The sequence below is a fragment of the Macaca thibetana genome, chromosome 9 (genome assembly GCF_024542745.1).
Source record: "Macaca thibetana thibetana isolate TM-01 chromosome 9, ASM2454274v1, whole genome shotgun sequence".
In the NCBI taxonomy this organism is placed as follows: Eukaryota; Metazoa; Chordata; class Mammalia; order Primates; family Cercopithecidae; genus Macaca; species Macaca thibetana.
The window spans coordinates 84,518,990-84,543,020 of record NC_065586.1 but is presented as its reverse complement, the minus strand read 5'-3'; the positions used below and the strand labels follow the sequence as shown (position 1 = coordinate 84,543,020).

General features: G+C 36.6%; 1 protein-coding gene across 4 annotated transcripts in view; it reads left to right on the top strand.

The window, feature by feature from the left end:
• The first annotated feature begins 769 nt into the window (after positions 1-769).
• RNLS (renalase, FAD dependent amine oxidase) overlaps positions 770-24,031 on the top strand; it is a 419,665-nt gene continuing 396,403 nt past the window's right edge. For all 4 annotated transcript variants that reach the window (XM_050805148.1, XM_050805151.1, XM_050805150.1 and 1 more), the window contains exons 1-4: positions 770-2,251; positions 3,008-3,113; positions 3,602-3,744; positions 12,723-12,881. In XM_050805148.1, the coding sequence (XP_050661105.1) occupies positions 2,134-2,251; positions 3,008-3,113; positions 3,602-3,744; positions 12,723-12,881 (526 nt within the window). In that variant the 5' untranslated portion in view covers positions 770-2,133. The remainder of the gene's footprint in view (positions 2,252-3,007; positions 3,114-3,601; positions 3,745-12,722; positions 12,882-24,031) is intronic.

Below are 24,031 nucleotides of genomic sequence, written 5' to 3'. Positions count from 1 at the left end.
GGAAGCTGGAAAGGATGGAAAAGAGCAGGAGAGCAAACTCAGAAGACCATGAAGGCCTGCCCTTGCTTCACCATTGAGATGATAGGTAACCTTGGGCAAACTCACTTCAACTTATTGTTTGTATTAACATGTATAAAATGGTGCAGAGGGCAGTTGAAATAGATTACTGCAAATGTCCTTTCCAGATTGACGATTTTGAGATTTTAGGGCTATGGCTGTGATCACATTAAGCTTTTAATTTCAGAGAAATCTGAACTTTTAATTTCCGAAAAATTATAAACTTGAATGTATAATTGTACACTATTTTTGCAAGATAAATGTTGCTTTAAACTGCATATTTTTAAGGCTTTTGACACAGTATCAGACTGTATTATGAAAAATTTGTCTGGAACACTTCCATCAGTAATATACCATTGTGTATTTTGCTGTATCCCTGAAAATAAAGACATTTTTACATTTACAAAAGTAATTCCTAACCTGGGGGACATAGCAAAACCTTATCTCTACATAAAGTACACACACACACACACAATTAGCCAGGCGTGGTGGTGGGCACCTGTAGTCCCAGCTACTCAGGTGGCTGAGGCAGGAGAATCGCTTGAGCCTAAGAGGTCAAGGCTGCAGTGAGCCCTGATCATGCCACTGCACTCTTGCCTGGGTGACACAAGACGCTGTCTCAAGAAAGAAAAAACAAAAAACTCAACAAATGAAAAATAGTACCACATTTTAATTTCTATTTGAATATAAAAAATTAAACACATGCTTATTGGACCTATGTATTTCTTTTTATTCAAGAACTCTATCCAATATATACACATTTTCCTTTTGGCTTTTGTCATTTGTGTATTTAAGACTTTGAATAATGTTTTTAAATGATATTAACTTTAATCTTTCATACACCTTTCAGAAATTTACTATTCGTATTTTGTTTTGTGTATTTTGTAACACACAAGTTGTAAATGATTATGTATTGTTTTTCTGTTCAGTTCCATCTTTCATTTTTATGCTTAACAATGTCTTCTTAGTCATATATGCCCGCCTACATTTTCTTCTAGTTCTTTCATTAGATATATCTAGTATTAATTCATCACCCATTTGATGCATGGTATTTTTTTTTCATGATGGGGACATGAAGTAAATATTCTGATTTTTAAATGTTTCCATTATAATTGGCTACCATTGTCAATTTTCTTATTGATTCTGATACTTGTTCAGTTTCTTAGTTTTCCAGGTAATAATTTATCTGCAAGTCAGTGTAACTTATTTATTTTTTAATAGCTCAGTATTCTCATTGCCTTTTGTTGTTTCATTGAGAACTTCCAGTACAATGTTAGGAGGGGGAAAAAAACAATGGGAATGGCACCAATCCTTCTCTTGTTCATCTTTATATTCCTTAGAACATACGGAATGCGTTCTGACATAGAACTTATTGAAGAGTAATTTGGAATTTTCTGATGAATCAACCGTTGTCTTTAATCTTCACAAGTTTGAAAGGTATACGTTATTGTTCCCATTTCCCAGATGGAGAAATTGAGGTTCAGGAAGGTTACACAAAGTCCCGGGTCTAAGAAAAATGTCTCCCAGATTCCAAAAGATGTGTCTATTTTGCTAATAGTGGCCATTCAAGCATTAGGGGAAAGGTTGCCCGTGGTATCGCTGGTGTTTCTTCTTCCCACTTTCAAATCTAGAATAGTAAAATAGCAAAAATCCCAACGGGCATGAGAGTTATCATAGTAGATAGGGTAGGTTGGTTCTCTGCTGTGGTCAACGTCAGCTATGTGGCGAGGCGGGTTCTCCCAACAATAGTCCACACCATTTCCAGGCTTTTCTCGGCGACGGGCAGCCCAGAGTGCGGAACTTCTCTGGATGCGCCCGGCCCCCAAAGCGAGGAGACAAGACAGCCCCGATTCTCCGCAGCCCCAGGTTTACTCTTCAAGGACCGAGGGGCCTCTCAGCTCCGACCGCCTCCTCTCCGCCCCCTGCAGGCCGGCCGGAGGGACAGCTCAGGGCCCAGGTCGGCGAAGGGAGCACGGAACCAAAGAGCGCTAGCGCCGGTCCGGCCATCTTTCCACAAAGCCCGGGCCGGTCCGCCCCGCCGCGGAGACTCAGCACGGATCGCGGCTCCCTACCGCCATGGCGCGGGTGCTGATCGTGGGCGCCGGGGTGACAGGAAGCTTGTGCGCTGCGCTGCTGAGGAGGCAGACGTCCCGTCCCTTGTACCTTGCTGTGTGGGACAAGGCTGAAGACTCAGGTGAGTTGTCTAAACGCCGAAACCTGGGAAAAGAGGCCAGCCGGCCGGGCTGCTGAGGTGGTGTGGGCCTGCATCCGAGAAAGTCTAAGGCGACAACGCTAGATCCTCCGCTCCCTGAGAGGCCGTGTAACCCGGCCCATGCGCTCAGCTGCGCGCCTCGTCACGTGATCGGGGACTTCCGCCGCCCGGGAAAAGGCCCAAGAAGGGGCGAGGGTGGGGGCGGGGCAGGAGTACTCCGCGCTCTACAGAGGGAGACCTGAGAGAGCAGCGTGGGAGGGGCCCCGACCCGAGTTTGCAAAGCTTGGGCCTACTGCTGTCCCTAATAAATAGATTTTTGCCTTGGTCTGTCTGTTGGCTTTGCAGCTTTCTGCAGATTATGAGACTCCCAAAGTGATTACAGACCAAGACTTTCTGAAGATCTAGTTTGCAGAATCCTGTCATTTTGATGAAGATTGACTGCATGAATGAAAGAGCATTAGCTGACTCATTTATTCTGACATTTCATTCATCATTTTTAGTTTTATCCATTCACTGACACCTATTACTAAATATGTGCGCTATAATGGTGCTGGACACTTTTACATTGTTCATGACTCCTTTTCTTCTAAAATCTCACAATCTATCAAATACTTCAAGTTAAAAAGGTTTCTTAAGATATTTTTGAAGTAATCTGTTTGGGGTAACCTAAGGTGCATTGAATTAATTGCTAAGGCTCATTCTAATGCAGTAAGACATTTTCCTGTGGATTAATTCAAGGTGGAAGAATGACTACAGCCAGCAGTCCTCATAATCCTCAGTGCACAGCTGACTTGGGTGCTCAGTACATCACCTGCACTCCTCATTATGCCAAAAAGCACCAACGGTGAGTTAGTTGCGAGAAGTGGAATCAATCTTAGCAGTTGTATGATGTCATAGGGTTGCTGTGAAGGTTAGATTAGCTGATAAATGGAACATAGTAAGGGCTCAATAAATATCAATTACTATGTTGGTGTTACGGAAGAAGGCAACTAGCTGTGATGGGGGTCAATCTTCTGAACCAAATTTAAAATTGATATACTAAATACATTCGTTTGCTTTCATTAACTTTACTTCAAAAATGTACTTACAGGGAAATAGCCCTTTGACTAATGTCAGCAAAAGACCTATGAATTCTCAAAACATTTCTCTTCTTCACTTGTATTATAAGTTTTATTTAACACAAATTATACATTTTATTTAATACAAAATATTCATAGGAAGATATCTATGATTTTGAATTATAACCTCTAAGAATTATTGAAAGAAAATATAGTCTTTTAGAGCTATTCATGGTATATAATTACATTAAATATATATATTGATTTATTTCAGTTTTTATGATGAACTGTTAGCCCATGGCATTTTGAGGCCTCTAACCTCACCTATTGAAGGAATGGTGATGAAAGAAGGAGACTGTAACTTTGTGGCAACTCAAGGAATTTCTTCAATTATTAAGCATTACTTGAAAGAATCAGGTGGGAGTAAGATTTTCTCTGCCTAAATTTTAAAATTAGCATTTAAAAACAAGTTACACACATAGTTACATATTAATACTACACAGGAAGTTATAAAAATTAGGTGCTCCATTTGCTGATCAATAGCTAGTCCTTCCCCAAAGTAATCATTGATAAGTTTCCAGTGTATATTTCCAGAACAATGTTTATGCATCTCTCTATTGAGCTACATGGCTGTCTCTATTTATCTATAGTATAGATATTATAGATGTGTGTGTGTATATATACATATATATTTCTTTATATTGTTTTAAAAATATACTCAAAGGGGATAATTTTACATAAATGATTCTATACCTTGTTTGACTCATATCTTGGATCTATTTTCATATCAGCAAATTTAGTGTAATCCATTTTCTTTAATGATTGTCTAATATTTATGACATATGTGTACCATCATTTATTTAACTATTAGCTTTCTGGTAAATATTTAGGCTGTATGGGGTTGGAAGATTGTTTTGGTTTTTGCTAATACAAACATTGCTGCATGTCTACTGTTGACATGCTTTTGGAAGCATACCTTTATTTAGGATCAGTTCCTCACAGAAGAATAGCTATGCCAAACGATATGTGCATTTTTAACTTAGCTAGGTTGTGCTGTGTATTCGTCTTAGAGAACATCTCACCAATAGTGATGAGAATGTTTCTTTCCCACATCTGGGTATAATGGAAATTTTTAATTTTTGCCAGTGTAATAGGTTAAAAATTGGATCTCTTTGTGGTTTTATTTTGCATTTCTTTAATTACAAGTGAGTTTATGCATTTTTTTTGTTTTGTTAGCCAGCTCTTTGCAGTTTTCTTCTGTGAATGTCTTATTCATAACCTTTGCCCATTTTCTATTAGGATTTTCATTTGTTCCTTATATGTTTTATGAGTGTTTTGAAAATGGACCTTTTAAAAAAGAAAATAGAATTTTTCTTAGATAATTGATTGATTTTTTTTTTAAAACAGAATGAAGCTTCTTGATGAATCATAATTTAGTTAAGTACCCGAGTCAAGATAACTGAGAAAGGATGTAGGCTAAGAATTTTTTTTATAAGCCATTTCCAGCATAATTACTGTTTTGGTCTTTATCATCAAATATTACTTATTGAGAACCTCAAGAATCCTTGATACTGGGCATCAGAGAGGTTAGTGAGATTGAATAAACAACATGAGAACATAATAAATACCATTCTGGCTTAAACTATTTCTTCATTTAAGATTCAGTATATGATGGTTTATTAGACTACTCCAGAGAAACAGAACCAATAGGGTATATATGTATATGTGTGTGTGCATGTGTGTTTGTATGTGTGTATGGATAAAGAGAGAGATTTATTATAAGGAATTGGATCACATAATTAAGGAGGCTGGTAAGTTCCAAGATTTGCAGGATGATTCAGCAAGGTAGACACCCAGGAAAGCTGGTGATATAGTTCTAGTCCAAGGGCTGGCAGGCTCAAGACTCAGGAAGAGCCAGTGTTTCAGTTCTACTCTGAAGGCTGGAAAAAAGCTGATGAGCCAGTTCAAAGGCTTTCAGGCAGGAAGAATTCTCCTTTATGTGAAGGAGGATCAATGCGTTTGTCATATTTAGGCCTTCAACTGATTGAATGGGGCCCACCTACATTAGGGAGGGCAATCTGCATTATTTGATCTACTGATAATAAATGTGAATCTCATCTAAAAACATGCTCATAGAAACACCCAGAATAATGTTTGACCAAATATGTAGGCACCCTATGGCCAAGTCAGGTTGACACATAAAATTGACCATCGCAGATGGTGACACTATTGAATGTTTTATAGAATATTACTATCAGCTTTATATAGTGTGGCCATATCACTTTAAAAAATCTCGTTTCCACCATGATTTTCCCTTAACCCAGGTTGGGTGAGTATACTTATTGAAATCATCAGGTACTTACTATCCGATATTCATGCATGCATGTGCAGGAGCTTAGAAAATGATATCCCAAAATGAAGCCCTCAGAAATGCTCTCTTTGACCTTCTCCTGCCCTCCTATCTCTGGCCTTGCATTCATCCCTGAGGCTAGCCCTAGAAAATAGAATCTCTTTTCCCAAGGCAGGTCATAGAAATAAGAACTCCCTTTCCCCCTAAACCAGCCATAAAGCCTAAGACTATCACTGTAGCTTTCCCTGCCTTCCTTTGTAAAAACTGGTCATAAAGAAATTATCTGACCTACCATGTTTGATTGTAGCTCATAACAGTTCCAGAGAGGGTCATGACCCTTAACCGTAAAGAAAGAATGCTGCATAGAGAGGTCAAGAAGAATCTAGACAGACAGACCTTGATGGATTTCACCAGTTTGTTAGCCATAGATATAACCCTTTGTCCAATCATATTGCTGCACAGCTGTCCATACTTTGTTGAATCTAAGCAAAAAAAGTTGACTCCTGTATCTTTGGGTCTTCAGTCTGAAGGTGTCAGTGTGCCAAGACCAGCTCAGTTGGGGAGACCCTAACAAGCAGCGCTAGAGGAATTAAAGACACACACACAGAAATATGGAGGTGTGAAGTGGGAAATCAGGGGTCTCACAGCCTTCAGAGCTGAGAGCCCCAAACAGAGATTTACTCACATGTTTATTAACAGCAAACCAGTCATTAGCATTGTTTCTATAGGTATTAAATTAACTAAAAGTATATCCCTTATGGGAAACGGAGGGATGGGCCGAATTAAAGGAATAGGTTGGGCTAGTTAACTGCAGCAGGAACATGCCCTTAAGGCATAAATCACTCATGCTATTGTTTGTGGCTTAAGAATGCCCTAGAACTTAAAAAGTATAATAAAATAAATAAATGAATAAAACCTCACCAAAAAAAAAAAAGAAAAGAATACCTTTAAGCGGTTTTCCGCCCTGGGCGGGCCAGGTGTTCCTTGCCCTCATTCTCATAAACCCACAACCTTCCAGCTTGGGCGTTAGGGCCATCATGAACATGTTACAGTGCTGCAGAGATTTTGTTTATGGCCAGTTTTGGGGCCAGTTTATGGCCAGATTTTGGGAGGCTTGCTCCCACCACAGTGTCATGAAAAACTATGATTAAATAAATTTGTATGCTTTTTCTCATATTAATATGCCTTTTTTCAGTTGATTTTTTTTGAACTTTCACCCCTACACATGCATACATACATACATACATACATATATCCTTTTGTTCAATAAACATTTATTGAATACTTACTATAATGCCAAACATTGTTCTAGGTACTAATGATGCAAGAACCAATGTCCTTGCCTTCATGGAGTTGATATCCTGGCAGAGAAACATCCTTGAATACATTGCATCTGTCTCCTTATTTTGTTAGGTGTTTGGGAGAATACATACGTTTTAACTTCCAATTTTGCTTTTTAAGCTTTTGAGGAAGAGATTATTTTTAATTCCTTGTAGCTCACTCAGAGCCTAATAGTACCTTGTGCCTAGTAGGTAGAGTGATATAAATGTTAAAAATTTATTTTACATCGAGTTCATGGTCTATTTAACTTGAGTTTATATAAATTTTTCTTTCGTTTTTTAATGTTATTTTTGTAATACTTCAAGATTCTTTTTCTCCTCTACCCCAATCTATTATTATAGGATTTGTTGGACTACCTATAATATTTCTAATTTTATAATTATATCACTTTTAAACATTCTTTAAGTCCATTTAAAGCTTTCTATTCTATAAATGGTCCACAAAAACATTTGGTTTGTCCACACAGTAAGCTAAGACAGTCCCTGATATCAGAATGACCTGGATTCCAGTTAATGTCCTACCATCACTTTCTGTCCATGTAATATTAGGAGAGTTTAAAATCTGTACCTCAGTTCTTTCACTGAAAAAAATGAGGGTAATGAAATGAAAAAAATAGGGTACTTACAACAGAATTTTGTAATGGAAGTTCTTACTACAAAGTGTTGTGAGGAATTAATGATATAATGCACTCAAATTCAAGCAAATAGTAAGCCAGTCACATAGTAATCTCTTGATAAATGTTAGTTTTAAAAATATTCTACTTGAATGAAGCTGACCTTCACATATTCCTCACTTTAAGACATCAAATTGCCAACTATTTTCAAAAATACTCTATATTTTCGAATCTAGTTGAGTTTAAAACCTCACAATCTGATGGACCAACTAGTGGTCATTCGGATTGGGACCAGACTTCCAGGAAAATTATTTATCTGGGATATGCCTAATCAGGCATGCTTTAGAATAGGTTCAAACCTTTAAAGCCAATATTTAACTAGACTAATTTCCCAGAACAAACAGTAAAGGGTAAGGGAAATAGATACTTTATTCTCGACCTTATGTTCTATTTTAATTTATTGTCTGATGTGTTCACATTAACCTCATTGCAGATAAAACTGTATGTATTGGCATGAGTTTCACTGACTGCCTGCCTTCTCCATTAATACAATCTTCTTGAGTGAGTGAAACATGATTTTCTTTTGTTCTTTTTTTTTTTAATAATAGTTGTCATTATGCTGGAGTGAGAAATGACAATAGCAAAAGTGATTCTAGCTATCAGTTATTAAGTGCTAACTATTTATCTGACACTACCTTAGGTACTTTACGTATGTAATTTCTAATTCTCACAGTAAATTTTCAAGGGAGTTAATCATCATCCCTATTTATTAATGCAGAGAATAAGACTCAGGTACTTTGTCTAAGGTGGCTTGGCTAGTTGGTAACAGAACCGGAGCGCCCTTGCAATTAATCATGTTGTTTTTTTCTATTAAGTCTCTCATGGAGGGCAATGAGAGGTGCTCATACTCTCCAATTTAACATCTATTTTGTAGAGCTTTCTCTTTCCTTACTGATTATTTTCCTACAGTAGGAAGATTGTACCCATTGCACCTAGTGCTACGTGTCAGTAGACACATGGTTCAATAGAACAACCTCATAGTTCCCTGTGCCCCTAGTTTCCTTCTTTCATCAGTTAATTCCTGACATAGGGGGAAGTGGATATTAAAAAGTAATACCACCTTAGTTCTTTGTGCATCCTGGAAAATTGGTCACCTGATGGTTCCTGCATATGACATTTGGAAAATGATGGACCAGGTCATTTTGCTTTTGAATAAGGTCCCATGTTATTAAGTTATTCATAAAAAGATGAATTTAGCCTCCAGGACACAGAGTGAGAAGCTTTTATTTAGCTTTTCCTACCAACAGGGAGGACTGTTGCTGCATTTATTTGTTTTTATTTTATCATCTACGTAAAAAGGACATTGGCTAGCGATCTGGAAAGTCAACATGTGCAATGTAACCTGTCAAAGTAGACAGGATCAATGTATTAGAAAAAATGGTTTAGGTGGCAGATGCCATTAGCTAGGATGATTTCTGTATGGCAATATTTACTTTTATTATTCTCTCTCTTTTTATTTTTGTGCCTATTTTCTTTCTAAAATTGATAGAGGGGAAGTGAGTCTGGGTGGTTCTGTCTCAGAATTTCTCCCAGCGGGTGATCTTGGCACTCATCCGTAACGATGTCCTTTTTAGAGAAGCTAGAGGATGGCATGAAAACCAGGTGAAGCATTCTTCTATTGACTTCAAGCTGTGGAGTCAGTTAGACATGGTTCACATCACTTCAGGTCCCATCTGAGCAGTTCTGACTGCTGCTCACTAAAACCTATTTGTGGGAAATCATAGGAGAAACATAAACTTGGATTTTCTCCTTAAAACGGAGGAGGGCCAGGGATAAAATTGAATAAATATATAACAGAAACACATTTGCCTTTGTAAAATGTTTAAACCTTCTTAGACTTCTGATATCTTTATAGCCATCTGAAGATCATTTTATTCTAATTAAATATTATGTGCTGGGGAAACAAGAGTCAATAAGAGACATGATCCTGGCCTCTGTTAATGTAGAGTATAGTGGGAAGAAAATACATTAAACTAATTATACAAACAAAGAAAAGATGCATGATAAATGTTAAGAAGAAAGAGAGCATTATGAGAGAGCTTACAATAAAAGGACCTAGCCCAGTAGGTTATAGAGGAGTGATGGGGGAGATGTGTTAGGGAAAGCATCCCTGAAGAGCTGATATTTTCATGGGTACCTGAAAGGTGAGCAAGAGGGAATTAGGCTGAGAGCTGAATGACAAGAGTTCCTGCAGTGGGCACATCAAATTGGAACTGTTCTGAAGTAGTAGGAGGAGGTTAGTGCATTCAAGGAATAAAAGGTCATTGTGACTGGAGGGTAGTGAGTGAGGGAGAAAGTAGAAAAGATGATGCTGAAGACTAAGGCAGGGCCAGATTATACGGGGCTTTGTAAGCATTGTTAAAGATTTTATACTCTAAGTGCAATGGGAAGCCATTGAAGGGTTTTGTGCAAGGGAGGGACATGGTCAAATTTACTAAGCTCAGAAGTAACTCTTGAGACAATTTATCTGTTTTAAAATTGAGTTTTCCAGAACTTATAGATTTAAACACATTGTCTTTATGAAAGTTATTAATTACTTTCACAAGGAAATGCCACTTTCCCAAAAACTTTGCTCTGAGCAGTTGGAAAGGAAACGTTTCTGGTTAATAAGAGAGGCTATACTATTTCCCCTACCTCTTGATAAGTGCTACTTTTTGGGCGGTTTTGCCAGTGGTGTTTGATTTGGGCCTGTCCACCTACCCCAGTGGTTCTCATACTTTAGTGCGCATGATGACAAGACTAAGGGAACTTGTTAAACACAGATTGCTAGGCTTAATTCCTAGAGTTTCTTATTCTGTATGGTTGGGTTGGGGCCCAGGAATGTGCATTTTCTAGTACATAGGTGCTGCTGGTCTGGGGTCTGTACTTAGAGAACCACTGACACACACACATATATATATACACACACACACACACACACAGACACACACACATATATATATATACCTATACCTTGCAGAACACTTTGTGACCATTGAGATACATTTTGAATGCATTCATCTGGCGCATGAAGAATTTTCTAGAACTGTGAACTTAAGTCCCCTTAAACACACACTCATGCCAGCAACAACAACAGCATGTTGTTCTTTTCAAAGGAATATTATGAGAAAACATAGAATCAGTTGACTTAGCTGAGGTCTGGGACAGGGCCACGGACTAAGTGAGGCAAGTAGGGTGAGACATCCTAAATAAATAAAAACAGAGTGAAGCAGAGCTACCCTTGTTGGAATAAAGGAGATGGTGGATGTGTGTTGAAAGTGCAGATTATTTGCACCTTCCCCAAGCAGGGGCCTTAGAAAAGCCCTCAGGCAAGATGGAGTACTGTTTACAAGCCCCTTGCTCTAATCTTTGAACAGAATGATGCACACTGCCTTGAACAGAGATTGATCCCTTGGGCTAGTTAGAACTATGTTTCTTCTAACATTTACATTTGATTTTTTAAAAATTGGAGTGCTTACTAGGGTGTGGCATTATTTAAGGGTCAATGAAAGAGATAAAGGTGTATGAGATCTGAAGACGTGACATGAAGGAGCCTTGAGTATTATTACATAGATAAGATACAACTAAAGCATGAAGATATTTTAAATCAATGTCTAAATGAGTAGTAAAGCAGTGATGGTTGAAGAATATCATAGAGAGGAAGGATCACACTGAGCTGGAGTGGCTACAGAAAGGAAGCTTTGGGATGAACTTTAGCTGGATTTTTAGTGACTGGGAACATGAGATTACCCAGGTAAAGATGAATAGAATCTTTCAGTGTACTTTTTTCCTCCCTCATTACGTCTTCATTTCTTTCTTTTTCAATACACAAAGCTGAATAAAAGTAGATTTACTTGTAAATCAAATTTTTTTGGAAACTGGAAGGTGAGTACTAGTTTACTAAGAAGACTTAATGACCTAATTGTACTTTCTTTCAGTTTATGGTTCATAATTCACTCTTTTTATTTTAATTTTTTTGAGACAGAGTCTTGTTGTGTTGCCTAGGCTGGAGGGTAGTGGTGCAATTTCAGCTCACTGCAACCTCTGCCTCCCGAGTTCAAGTGATTCTCGTGTCTCAGCCTCTTGAGTAGCTGGGATTACAGGCATGCACTACCACATCCAGCTAGTTTTTATATTTTTAGTAGAGACAGGATTTCACCATGTGGTCAGGCTGGTCTCGAACTCCTGACTTCAAGTGATCCACCCACCTCAGCCTCCCAAAGTGCTGGGATTACAGGTGTGAGCCACCATGCCTGGCCTCATAATTATTTTAAATAAATACATACCTAATAAATTCTATGCTATGTATACTATATGCTATACATAGAAGCAAAACAGGTGTAATTTGTAGCTCATGGGGTTTACAGATTAAAAGGGGAGACAATATTAAAGAAATAATTGTCAAAATATCCTTGTGTTAAGTGCTAACAAGGAAAATGTTATGGGAGGGTACTCTAGAGTATGTTTCTAAATTCTGATTCTTCTTAATGAAGACAATTGATCTATTGATGAGAACTTACATTTCCCTTACAGAGAACTTTTTTCAGGTCCTTTAATAGGAAATATTAATTCTTTTAATAGGGAATGTTGCTCTTTTTGTTTCATTGCTAACACACATGTTTACTGAAATGTGTACTTGTTCTGCAAAAATGATGAGCTGTAGCGTCAGATGGGTATAGTTTTAAATCATGGCATGCTATTTCTCAATCTATTTCCTTGTCTGTGAGATGAATTAATATAATGTGTACCAAGCAGCTGGCATATAGTAGCTGCTTAATGAAAAGTAGCTATAGTTATTTTTTTCATTTTTATCATTAATTGTAGGAGCAGTTTTTGATTCAGAGCAGGCACTGATAGGGAGGTCCAAGGATGCCAGGTAGGGATGAATTCCTACTAAATTAGAAAGATAGTAAAGGAAGAGAATTTGAGTACTGTAGAAGACAGTCTTGGCCATTTTGTTCACTTGAATGGATTCAGTTTGTGACTACTCATATCCCCCTCATTCATATATGAAATTCTGATAATGGGGACATGATTTTGCTTTTGGAACAGGTGCAGAAGTATACTTCCGACATCGTGTGACACAGATCAATCTAAGAAATGACAAATGGGAAGTATCCAAACAAACAGGCCCCCCCGAGCAGTTTGATCTTATTGTTCTCACAATGCCAGTTCCTCAGATTCTGCAGCTTCAAGGTGACATCGCCAACTGTGAGTCTGTGTTTGCCATTTACCTGCCTCCGGGAATGGGATTTCTTTGATAAAGCATGAATTTGGTTTAACTCTCTTAGCCAAGGACAAGTGATAGACTCTATTGATTTGCCTGTCTTTAACACTGATACTTATGGCCCTCTTTGTGATATTAGTCTAGGCCAAAATGAAACCCATAGGATTTTTTTTTAACTGGTTAAAAGTTGAACACTTTTGTTATTGCCCATGTCTTCAACAAGTCAGTATTATTGATGGATATGCAATGATTTCGCCTAAAGGAAGAACAGTGTTTATGGCCATTTTTAAGAAAAGGTTTTTATGTACAAGTGCTTGCTTGGATTGCCTCATTTCCTATGTTCTTGTTCTCTGGGTTGCTCTCTGATTGTATTTACTTCTGTTTGAGGCAGTTGCCTAGCCCTTTTGTGAATGAGAGGCATGAGAAGGAATGGGTGAGAGGTGATGAGTAATTTATGCTGAAGAAGCTAAAATTATGCCAGAAGAGCCAAATTTTAATAAAGCAACTAAAATTCAAAGACAATTTTTATCCTTGCTAAGTCTTTGGATACTGCAATTGGTTTAGCATTATTCACTTTATCTTAGATAGTAACCTTTGTTTAATTTCTTTTTGATATAAAAGGTGGTGGTGAAAGTATGTGCAGAGGGTCTGATTTCCTATCTTTCCCCAAAGTAGACGCTAACCTACAACTACCAATTTAGAAATGTCATTTACCTGCTTATATCTTTCCTAGTTGACAGCAGCTATTTACTCTCAGAAGTGGGAATAGTGGAGGTGGTATAGCTAAGGTTTTCTTAGGTGGATACCTAAGATTTTCTTCATGATTGCTGAGGGTTCCTGGTGCACTGCCACCAGAAACATGTGATAAATCCACAGACATCTTTTTCCTGCCACTTTGACTCAGCACAGATGAGATGTAACTCAGTGCAGGTGGGATGGCAGTGGTAGAGTTTGCACTTCTACTGCCAGAAATGCTGGGGATAGTGGGAAGGAGAAGAGAGTACGCCAGTGGCCACATTAGAATTTCTACTGTACGTGTGAACAACGGGAGACTTTGGGTTTATTCTAAGTCAACTCTGAGATCCAGAAGTGACCAGGACGACAGTGTCAGCAAAAGGCACATGTGAGGAGTCCGAAAGGTAAAATTCCTGTACTAAGTAGTAGGAAGGGATTCAGATATGAGAAACCAAAAAGGAATAAAGGTATTAAGTACTGGGGCAGGGAGGATACATTTCTCCAAGAAGTTGCACTTGCTCAGTTAGCTTTTGTTTCATCAGGCCAGTTTTCCTTACTGATACCGAAATCCTAGCTGAGGGTGTTCATTTTAATCACAGAAACTTAGAATTGAAGGGAGTCTTAGAGAGCATGTGGTCTCATCTTTTAGCCCTTGCATGAGTCCTCTTTTATTAAATCACTTTATTGAGTATGACTGACATATGAAAAGCTGTATATACTGTATACAGTGTGATGAATTTGGAGATAAGTATACATTCTTAAAACCATTATCACAATCTATGCCATCAACATATCCACATCACCTCCAAAAGCTTTTTCCCCTTTATAAGTTATTTTTTTCTTTTGTAATAAGAATGCTTAGCATAGGCCAGGTGTGGTAGCTCACGCCCGTAATCCCAGCACTTTGGGAGGGCGAGGCAGGAGGGTTGCTTGAGCCCAGGTGTTCAAGACCAGCCTGGGAAATATATCAAGACCTCATCTCTACAAAAAAAAAAGAAAAAAAAAGAAGAGGAAGAAAGAAAAAAAAATGTAGCAAGGCATAGTGGCATGTGCCTGTAGTCCCAGCTACTCAAAAGGCTGAGGCAGGAAATTGCCTAAGCCTGGGAAGTCAAGGCTGCAGTAGGCCCTGATTGTGCCACTGCGCTCTAGCCTGAGTGACAGAGCAAGACCCTGTCTCAAAAAAAAAAAAAAAAAAAAAAAAAAAGAATATATAACATATTAGATGTACTATTTTAACAAAATTTTAAGTATACAATATGATATTATTAACTATAGACACTAGGCTATACAGTGGATCTCCAGGATTTACTTATCTTGCATAATTGAAACCTTGAAACTTTTGACTAAAGTGCCCTGTTTTTCCTTCCCCAACCCCCTGGAATAAGAATTATATAAAAAGCCCTAGCTGGCAACAATCTGGTGAGAACATTACCTTTAGAATGGGTGTGCCCCATCAGTGTCATTGTGCCACTGCCCAAGACTTAAATTTCAAGAGAGCATCCTATTGACCTGACATGGGTTTTATTCGCAACCCGATGGCTAGGGAATTGCAGCATCTTGGATTATAATCCTGTTGCATTGCATGTAATCAGTGGGACAAAGTAACACTTCAAAATAAATATAGGTACTGCTTATGAAGAGAACTTGTGTGCTGAGTAATCAAGAACAATGACTTTTCACTGCATAGGTGTTCTTTAATATTTGTGAAATGAGTGAATGACCAATTGATCGACTGAATGAATGTGTTTCCAAAAGACCTTAGGAAAAACTTCACTGGTCCGTATTACTTCTTCACCTTCTCTGTAAAATTCTCATTAATAGAATCCCATAATAGACTTTTTTCTTATTCTTTTCATATTCTCTTTTCATTAAATGTGGATTTGTATGAAGAAGGAAAGAAAAACTCTAACAGGGGCCTTATGTTTTAATGCTTTTTATGTAAATCTGAATTTGGCTTGCTAATACGTTGTTTAGGATTTTTGCATTCATGTCCACGAGAATGATTGAGCTGTAGTATTTTTTCTTGTATTAATTTCTCCAGTTGTTCGACATGGAGGTATGTAGGTCTCATATAATTATTTGGGCAATGTTTCCTGTTTCTGTTCGGGGGAAGCATTTTTATACAAGTTTGGTGTTATTTCTTTCCTAAATGTTTAGAAGAATTCACTAGTAAAACCATTTAGGCCTAGAGTTTTCTTTGTGGTAAAATTTTAAATTACAGATTCCATTTCTTAAAGGAATCTATTCAGATTTCTTTGTTTATTCTGTTTTTTCTCAAGGTGCTAGAATACCATGATATAATCGTTTTTAATTTTTTTTTAAGCTTTTATTTTAGGTTTGGGGGTACATGTGAAGGTTTGTTACATAGGTGAACATGTGTCAGTCTTGTTCATATGGCTCGCCACTTATCCCAACGCCACTTATGAAATAGGGAGTCTTTTCCCCATTGCTTGTTTTTGCAGTAGACCTTATTTTTTAAAATACTAGTTGTTTATGCTTAAGTTCAGATCTGAAAATTGTATTTACATATTCCTTTGACTTTCATTAATTTAATTCGTTCTATATGTTCATTTTAATTCATTTACTTTTTATCAATTTACTTATTTTCAAATAGTATGTTGCTCTATATAAAGTTCTATTTACCAGGTAAGAAGGGTGTCCTGAATCAGGCCAGGAGTATGAATTGACATCCTTTTTGGTACTCCAGCTGCTCTCTCTCTCCTTCATCCAGTGTGTCTGGGAAGTCCAATCTAATATCTATATGCCCTAGAATTGAAATCTTAAATCTTTGAGAGAACTTCAGATTTCTCATAACTTTGCTGTTACAAAAAAAAAAAAAAAATGATATCTTGGTTTTTAAATTGGAATACTTTCCTGTTAAAACCTTAAATATCTAAAACATCTGTTTCAGTTCCTTTTCAGGTCTCTGAACAATATAGCTAAAAGCTGGGTTTTGCTTTTCTTAACAAAGGTTAAAACAAACGTTTCTTAGAAAAATTGCTTGGTAATAGCTATTCCCAGGCCTGACAAAAAGAACTAGAAGGGTACACCATATTATGTTCACATCAAGGGTCTGGGTGCAGAATGTTCACCCTGTCTCTGGTGGATTTTTGTTGCCATTGTTTTGGTTTGTTTTTATGCATGCATCCAAATCATCTGGAAGACTTGTTAAAACACAGATTACTGGGCCACAGTTTGAGTTTCTGGTTGTATGGAGGTATGCATGGACAATTTGCACTTTTTACAAGTTTCTAGGTGATGCTGAAGATTCGGTGTAAAGCCACACTGTAAGAATTATTATTAATACCTTGCCTTAGCAAATCTACTTGTTTCTGGAACAGAGCAACTGATGTATCTTCAAAAAGTGACTCACCTTGTAAACAAGTGATGCTATTGTGCAACCAGGGTTGAGAACTGCTGTCATAAAGCATCAGCCTGTCCAAACAATTTGTATCTCTTTTCCTCACATTTGCACCTTTGCCTTGCATGTATTGATTATATGAACCCATCTTGGATTACTCTTGAGTCTCTGTCTTATGCTCTTCCCTGCTTGGGACTTCTTGGCTCACCTCTTCCCTGACTTCTTCCCCAACCCCTAAGACACACCTCTTAATACAAAACAAAACGAAACAAAACAACACAACAGCAGCACACACACACACAAAGTAGCTTTAAGATATGTCACATACCATACAGTTCACCTATTTAAAATGTATAATTCAGTGGTTTTTAGTATAATAACTGATACAGACAACCATTATCAATGCCTGTAATTAGTAAATTTTGGAATATTTTTGTCACCTCAAAAAGAAATTCTGTCCCGTTTAGCTATCACCCCCATCCCTCCATCCCCATCCCTGCCCCCAGCCCTAAGCAATCATTAATCTACTATCTGTCTCTATAGATTTCCCTATTACCTGGATTCCAGATAAAAGCTCATGATGGAGCTGGAGGCCCTCATCCTTAGCAAATTAATGCAGGAGCAGAAAACTAAATAAGCCATGTTCTTACTTTTTTGTGGCTCTGTTTTGCCACTATCTGCACAGATTTCACTTATTTTCTCCTGCTTTCATCATGTCGCACTGACCCTGGCCCATCAGGTCATTGAATTGTAGAGGGTACCTCATCTTTCCTGAAGCCTATGAGTTATAACAGAGTCTGGCGATGGTGGACAAGGCTTCAGGGCTGTGGGATGGCAGTGGGTGTTGACATGCCTGTAGCTTTTTACTTTGTTGCACACCTAACATTGACATTGGATTTGATAGAGAAATGGCTTCTTATGCCACTAATAGAAAACTGGTAATAAATATGTTTTATAGATCTTAGATTTAGAACTATAGAAGAAATTGTTTTCTGAGGAAGGGCATAGCTGCTGTTGAATTTTGAAAGCAAATTTTCCTTGAGTATCAGTTCTACTATGCAGAAATAATATAGCTTATTTGCTAGTACAGTGTTTGATAATAATATAGAAGAAATTGGAAAATTTATTAGATGCCTATAGGCAAAGTGGGAGACTAATTTGAATGATCTCTCTATGAATCTACTTCTAGTTTGTTGCCAAAGACATTTAAAGTAGGATAATTTATTGCCATGGAGGTTGGCAATAACTGGATTGATTTTTAGATTGTTTTAATAACATACTATAACATTTTATAAAAATACAGTATAGCCATCAGTCAGGACATTCATTTGTGCTGTAAATTACATATTCCAATATTTAAAAGATGCATAGTTTTGTATATCAGGAGAGATCCTTTAACATTACATTTTGAAAGTATTTCTCAATATTTGTATTAGTGACATCTAAAGCAACACCATGTCATAGACTGACTCCTAAATGTGTTTAAGGGCCTGTTAATTAATAATTTTATTTAAATCTTTTTACATCTTGTATTTTGTGTGTGTACTTGAGCTGTGTTTGGCTGAGAAAGATAACTTAACTCACCTACTATTATTGCTTTTCTTTCTGTCTTTCCTGGGGTTTTTTGTGGCAATTTTTGCTTTATGATTTTATTTGATTCATACTAAACCTTCATTAAAATTATATCCTTTGACTTAAGTTCTCTAGTCTCATTTTAATTTTATTTTGCTTTCCAATGAACTTTTATAAATGAAATGTTCTTTCTTTTATTTTCATTTTTCTGTTGTGTGCTTTTTCCTCTAAACTGTTCAGGGATATTTTACTTTAGAACCATCTCTTTTATATTTTTTATCTTTGAGCCCAGTAATTTCATAAGTATCTTATTGTGACTAGTTTTGTGTTCATTTTTCATGGGCTATGTTGTCCACTTTTGCCTTGAACATTCAGCTTTTCTCTTATTTAGGTAAGTTTCCTTCTAATACTTATTTGAAGATTTATTTCTTTTTCATTATTGTGATCTCAGAATATCTACAAAAGCTTAAAGTATCTCCCTCTCAAACCTTCTGTTTTCTCTTAACTCACTTTCAACTTTGATCTTTGCATTACTTTTTTTCTAGCCTTTTCTCCATGTCATCCATGTAATTTTCAAGAGTTCCTTTTGGCCCCTTCCTTGAGGTATTGTTTCAAAGAAGTCATGTATTCTTTTGCTGTTATGAACTAATGCCCGAGAGTTTGTTGAACTAATTTGCTTCCTGGCAAAATTTTTCTAATATGTATTTTTCATCAGCTCATTTCTTAGGTTCTGTTCTGTTGTCTTTCTCCTTTTGTCTGCATAGGTCCATTGTTAATCATTACTCATCTTTAAATGGGACCAATTCTGTCAATTCTGTGAAAAATAGTGTTGTGGGGCAAGACCAGGCTTTTCAATTAAGATGTGTATTCTCAGAACACTTCCTGTGTACATTTTGTAAATATGTACCTGCGAAAAATAGAATGGTAGTGACCACTAATATAATAATTTATTTATTAACAGAAAGATTTATAAATATTTTTAACTTGGAAAAAAGATTAAAATATGTACGTGTATATTTTTTCATCTATCAAAAATAATTTGACAAACATTAACATTGGCTATTGCTCAGATATGATTTTCATTTTCTTCCTTACAATTTTTTGAATAATCATAACTTTGAAAATACGAATAGTTTACTCTTATTATAAAAAATGATATTGAACATGTGCAGTGGCTCACGCCTGTAATCCCAGCACTTTGGGAGGCTGAGGTGGGCGGATCACGATGTCAAAAGATCGACACCATCCTGGCCAACCTGGTGAAAGCCATCTCTACTGAAAATACAAAAATTAGCTGGGTGTGGTGGCATGCGCCTGTAGTCCCAGCTACTCGGGAGGCTGAGGCAGGAGAATGGCATGAACCCGGGAGGCAGAGGTTGCAGTGAGCCGAGATTGCGCCACTGCACTCCAGCCTGGGTGACAGAGCAAGACTCCATCTCAAAATTAATTAATTAATTAATTTTTTAAAAAGAAAAGAAAGATAACACTGACACTTTTAAAAACTGTATCATGCTGAAAAGAAATAGATCTTCTTTTTTCTAGTGGAGGAGTATTGTGGCATATGTAGGCTCTTTATGATGAAAAAGTTTAAGAATAATTGACTTCGTATATTTGACTGAGGGTGAGGGTCTTTGGATGTTGTATTGAACTGACTCAATTCAGAATTGGACCCCCATGGAAATCATTTTGTGTTTACTTCATTGTTATGAAATAACTCTTGCTGGCCCTAAAGACTTAAACGAGAATATCCCACAAGATCCTTTAACATCTATGGGTCAAATCAAAGGGATTAAAACACGTGCTTTCTATTTACTTTATAAATCTCAGTAATGACCTCAGTATGAAGAATTGGTCAATGTCTACCCTTCTCTCTGTGTTTTCTGGAGAAAAATCAGCTCTTATTTGATTATTAGACATCTTAGACTTCTATGAAAAAGACATCCATTTACAAAGCCATATATTGCCATCTAGTGTGTGAAATATATATTATAGTTCCCCCTTGGAATCTAAGCTAGAGAGGACTGTGAAAATGACAGAAACACAGAATAACACTATAACTATAATATAATTCACAAAACTGCATATCACAGGGAATAAATTTAGGCCCATTAGAATTAAATAACTTACCAAAAAGCGCTTAATTAATGAGTGACAGAACTAGGAATGTGCTACATGACTCACATTTGTACAGACTTATGAACAGCCCCTTATCTATAGCTTTATGTGTTTTTCTTCTCATTCTCATTCTCTTTCTCTCTCTTTCTAATCATATGTAGCCTTTAGGATTAACATAAGTATCATATCTTATGTGAAAGAATTCCCTTTCCATTATAGAGTGATCTGTTTTCTGTCATCTAACTCTTTCTCTAGTTTGCTTCTTATGGAAGAAACAGATGTAATTGTTTTTTCTTTTGGCAATTATTTATTACATTTATTAAACTTTCTCCCAGCTGGGAGAATAGAGAAACCTCATGTATCATATTGTGACCCTCTTATGATTTACTTTCTGGTTCTTAATAGTGCTACTTTCTCTATATTCATATTACAAAGATTATATCACTTAATCCTCAGAGTAATCCTAGGCATTATTATTGTCTCAATTCTTAGTGAAACTGAGATGTGAACCTCAGTAAAATGACTCCAGAGCTTGTACTCTAACCACTGGTATGCATAGCTCTTCCATGTGTACTTGATCTTCCTCTCTACCATGCACAGAAATTCCTCAAACCCCTGACCCTTAAACAATAGATTCAGGAATCCTAATCTCTCCTCCTAGTTTTGCTTCTAGTTATAGCACTCATCTCCACCCCCTGACCCTCTGATTTTCAGGGATTCACCAGTTTAATCCTGCAAGAGAAAGATGCTTTACTTTCTCGTGTGTGTGTGTGTGTGTGTGTGTGCGCGCGCGCGCGTATTTGCAGTCATTCCAACCTTTCAAAACACAATGTTGAGCTTCTCTTTCCTAGATTGGAGGATGGGGAAAGGAGTTTGTTTTCCCTAAATAATTTATCCTGGTAAATTCTTTAATTTCTAGTTTCTATGTGATAGCAAAGATATAATAAAGGCAGAGAAGATCTCAAGAAGGCAAACTCTAATAACCAAAGGATCACATCCATATATGAATATATGAATAACAGAAGTAAAATTTCTCTGTCTAGAAATATAGAGCTTCACAGATCTATGATGGCAATAGATGCAGATATAGAACAGATAAGCATATATATGTTTAATTATAATTTAGGAGAAAATGGAATTGTTTTTAAAATTCTAAAATACAACCACAAAGATTAAGGAAATGCTACTTTATTTCAATGTAGAAAAGTTTTCAATTCGTAAGACATGATTTATTTGATCAAATAATTTTGCTGACATTTAAAAATTATAGCACTTTTTCATCCAGTATAATAGTTTTTGAAAGTTCCAGTACATTTATTGATGCTAGGTTTTTAAATGAACTATTAAAGATCTTGGGGGTACCTTTCTAACTTTCCAGGGATTCTCTGGTCAATAACTGCTTTCTCAGTGGTGACCTGTATACCATCCCACTCCTTTCCTCACTTAACGCTCTTGTAAGCAAAACAAAACTTCTCACACCCTCCTGTCACTCTGTTCTTTCCAACCTCTGGCTACATTCTCTGGCGTCAGCTATCCAGTCATCAACTTGGACCTTAATGCTATACTTAAGGTAAGTGAAATTGTTTAGTGGATTTTTCAAAACTATATTACAGTATCTTAAGAATATCTTTTCAGTGCCAATGAATATTCATGTGCATCATTATTTTTACTGCGTAGTGCTCTCGTCTTTTGATTTATCTTAGTGTAGTAAACCAGTTGATGGGCATTTAGGAGATTTTCAGACTTACAAAGTGTGACTTTAATACTGCCAATATGAAATACAGATTCTTTTCACTAAACTCTTTTCCTTATGGAAACAGTTATGTTGATGTAGAGTAGAATAAAGCCCTCTTGATTTTTGTCCTGTTTTTTCTTAGCTAATCTGTTTTATTTCTCTGAGTGTACTTTAGAATCAGGTTTCATTAAAAACTCCTGTTGGAATATTGATTTGAATTACACTCAATTTAAGCATTAATTTAGGAGGAATTGGCATCTTTATAACAGATTATCTTCTCATCTAAGAAAATGGAACATCTCTCCACTTATTTAGGTATTTTAATGTCCTCAGTAAAATTTTATAGCTTTTGTCATAAGATCTTACACATTAGTTATTAGGCATGTTAAGAAATATTTTATGATATTTATGGAGATCGTGAATATGATCACTTTTGTGGATTTATGGTTACCTGGTTTTAGATGTTTCCAGAGAACAATATACCTAGCTGAGTTTTTAAATCCAACATGAAAAATCTCTTTCTTTCGATAGGAGAGTTTAACCCTTTTATATTTATTGAGGTAACTGCTGTGTTGTTTTTATCTTTTCCATTGGTATCTACTATTTATTTTTTTCTTTTGATAGGTGAGTTCAACCCTTTTACATTTATTGCGGTAACTACTGTGTTGTTTTTATCCTTTTCATTGGTGCCTACTATTTACATTACTTTTTTCCATTTTTTAATTTTTGCTGATTTTATCAAGTATCTCTTTATTCCTTCCCACACAGTCTATTCATAGAATGTCCAACAAATTGTCATTTCATTCATGGTTCTCTTCTTATTCCTTACAAACCTGTTTATAACCTACTTTGACTTCTTCCTTTCCTTTTCTCCCTCAATTCGCAAATATTTATTGAATGCTAACCGTCTTAGATGTTGTTCGGTAGGTTAAAAAAATTAGTTATTTCTCTCCCTTCCCCAAATAATTTTTTATTACTTTTCAAAGCTGATATGTAATTGAATAACAAATGAAGCAATCCAAAGATGAACTAATAATTTATTCCTGGCCCTGCCCTCCTTCCAATTCTGCAGAGCTAACTGATGTTAACAGTTTAGTGAGTGCCCTGCCACACTTTGTTCCAATCATATAAAGCTTTGGATGACTATGGGTGCCTTCTAAAATTATTGTTTTGCACTTTGCTTATTTACTCAACATTCTTTCAGATAAGCACATCTGATTTATATTTATTAAACAGCTGCATAACATTTTTCAGTTTGGGAGTACTGGAATTTTGTCTTTCATCTCTTGTTTATTGATGGACTTTCATGTGGTTTCCAGTTTTTTCTCTATTAAATGCTACGCCTTGATAAACATCCTTGTTTACATATTCTTAAATACTGGTGCTCTTAATGCTATATTGGGTGATAAGATCCCCAAAGTGAAATTTCTGGCTCAAAAAACCTGTATGTTTTAATAGGTATTGCCGTATTACCTTCCAAAAAGTTTGTCGTGATTCTCATTCTTAACGTTTGACAATGCCTGTTTGCCTATATACTCATCAGCACTGGATATTTTAAATTTTTATCAATCTTAAAATTTCTGCCAAAGTGATAAGTAAAAACAGGTTAACTGCTC